The sequence below is a fragment of the Montipora foliosa genome, chromosome 5 (assembly GCF_036669935.1).
Source record: "Montipora foliosa isolate CH-2021 chromosome 5, ASM3666993v2, whole genome shotgun sequence".
Lineage (NCBI taxonomy): Eukaryota > Metazoa > Cnidaria > Anthozoa > Scleractinia > Acroporidae > Montipora > Montipora foliosa.
The window spans coordinates 38,644,715-38,647,214 of NC_090873.1; the positions used below are offsets into that span (position 1 = coordinate 38,644,715).

Sequence of the window (2,500 nt, forward strand, 5' to 3'; positions counted from 1 at the left end):
ATCACCTCGGGTGCAAGCTGGTATACGTTGGTGATGGAAAAATATGCATAGGGAAACTTTAGAAGAAAGCCGATTACAGGTCACATAAGTGTTCACAAAGCAGCCAGATCGCCAATCAAATTTTTACAATACAGTCCATGATTCCTCGATTCGCTCTGACGAAGGGCTAATGCTCGAAACGTCAGCTTTTAGAATCATTGTACGGTGGTCAATTTACATTATCAACTCCGTTGATAAAACCAATTTTTTGTTAACTGAAATTATTGACCACTTTACATTCAGCTCCGCAAATGTGATCTATTGCATCACATGCACATTTTGCAAAATGATGTAGAATGGATATTAATGAGATCTTCTAAGAGTTGACGCTCACATTGTCAGAATATTTGTTGTCTAGAATAAGATAAAAAGTAGGATGGTGCATTGAGGAGAGCACTAGCCTCCCACCAATGCGGTTGGAGGCTACCAATGTGGCCTGGTTTTGATTCCTAGACTCGGTGTCACACTTGGGTAGATGTTGCAAGTTCTTTGCTCTGCCTCGAGAGGTTTTTTTTTTTAACTCCGGGTATTCCGGTTTTCCCCTCTCCTCAAAAACCAGCTTATGATATGGTTTTAGTTAACTTGGTTTGATTTGATTTCAGTATAGTGTCTCGGTCTAAATACAGTTGACACTGAGAGAAATGTATAACTGCAGGTTATAGCCGAATTTTTGTGTTCAACAATGCGTTGCCTTGGCGGAGGTGTCGGGCTGTATACCCAACATAATCTGCATCGCACAGATCACATTTCAAATAATAAATATCACATTGCCGACTCACAAATGATGGCTTAATTTCTTTGGGTTTAAGATCTTGCCGCATTTCTTTTTCCTCACGAAAACCGGTTGTACTGTAACACCAATTTTGTTACTAAGATCGCGTAATTGTTTCGGGACCGCATTGGCAGCCACTTGATCTTTAAATGGAAGACTAATTCTCACTTGGCCACTATCATTGGTGTCTCTTACGGCCCTGTTTTCCGAGGCATTATGCAAAATAACGTTGTTAATAGTAGAATTAATTCGGCCAATCGGATAGTCAGTCGCCTTGAGCTAACGTTTTTTACTGAACAAAATATTTTTAACAAAGCTGTTAGTATATTTCTTAGTATGTTTCTCAGTTTCTCATAGTGCAATGCTTAAGACAACAATATACAATTGACAGATTTTGTTTAAAAATGGTGAATTTTTTTTCTAACGTACAGAGGAGCCTCTCTAATACTGTCCCACGTGTAACGTTATTACATCTGTCTGGTAGATATCAACGAATGCAGAGCAGCGTCTTCGCCTTATCACGTCAAATCTGAATGCCATAATAACAAAGGATCTTTTGAGTGTTAATGCAATGCTGGATTTACAAGCGATGGAAAATTTTGTACCGATACGAGGTTAATCGATTGAAAAGGGTTTTGATATTTCCAATATTCAACAATATCTTTAATTTCCTGACTTTACGTTCTTGGATAATTTACATAAGAAAAGCAATGAGGTTTGTATCAAAGAAAGGTCAACGCCAGCCTTGGTTTTATTCAAACGCCTGGTAACTGAGCACAGAACTGTAGACTGGTTAAATATTTCATTTTTGGATTAAAGAGGAAAAGACGGTCGCCGTCCCGCACGTGTGGCACGCTCTTCAGAACATTCCGTTGCGCACTCTGCAAAACCACACGGCGTAAAGGCGGTGCTACACGGGACTTGTTTACAAACTTATAACAAACTCCACTGAACCGGTACCGTTGCCAACTACTATGGGCACCATATAAAGGACTTATTGACGAAACCAAGGGCAGACAAAAGACGACGGAGCTTTTTAGGACTGCATTTTAATATATAAAAGAATGCTAACCCTAAGCGGCTTGTTGAAAAAAAAGTAGCAGATTCTTGGAATTAAGGAGACACTTCCTGTTCGATATTGACACTGGGCTTGCAGCTAAGTACTTGCATGTCTAGACATATATTTAGTACTATTTGTGTATTTTATTGGACTTTCAGGGACGTGGTCTAAACATAGACCAGAGCTTGGAACTCAATGGTGTACTGGTTCTGGGAGAGTATCGCTTGCTACTCGAGTGACCCTTCAGGCTTGCAAACAGCTGTGTGTGAAGAGAAAACCAAAATGCCTCGCAGTCGAGTTCTGGGAGTCAGGCATTAAATATTGCTATGAGTGTACAAATCTTGGGATGATAACTCGGTACACTAACACTCAAGATGGCGCCTATCCAGTGTATGTTTGGATAAGGAACTAGATTTGTCAGGTATATAACTCCCAAATTAAAGGTATGCGGCTAAAATGATTTATTGTTTTCAAGGTCCATAGGCTCGAGAAAGTAGTTAACCCTCTAAGTTACGTTATACGTATTGACAAACCCTTTATCTAAATTTATAGATTTCAATTTAATTTAGCCGCGTTCACACTAAATTGTAGAAGTGGGGTATTCGGATTTATTCCCCCGATTTTTTGTC

The 2,500-nt window shown here is 39.5% G+C and overlaps 2 protein-coding genes across 3 annotated transcripts in view; one reads left to right on the top strand and one right to left on the bottom strand.

Annotated features, from left to right (window-relative positions):
* Positions 1-2,355, top strand: part of LOC138004130 (uncharacterized) — a 50,765-nt gene extending 48,410 nt beyond the window's left edge. For both annotated transcript variants that reach the window (XM_068850559.1, XM_068850558.1), the window contains one exon: positions 2,030-2,355. In XM_068850559.1, coding sequence (XP_068706660.1) covers positions 2,030-2,283 — 254 coding nt within the window. In that variant the 3' untranslated portion in view covers positions 2,284-2,355. The remainder of the gene's footprint in view (positions 1-2,029) is intronic.
* LOC138004092 (uncharacterized) overlaps positions 1-2,500 on the bottom strand; it is an 888,878-nt gene that overhangs the window by 118,999 nt on the left and 767,379 nt on the right. The window lies entirely within an intron of this gene.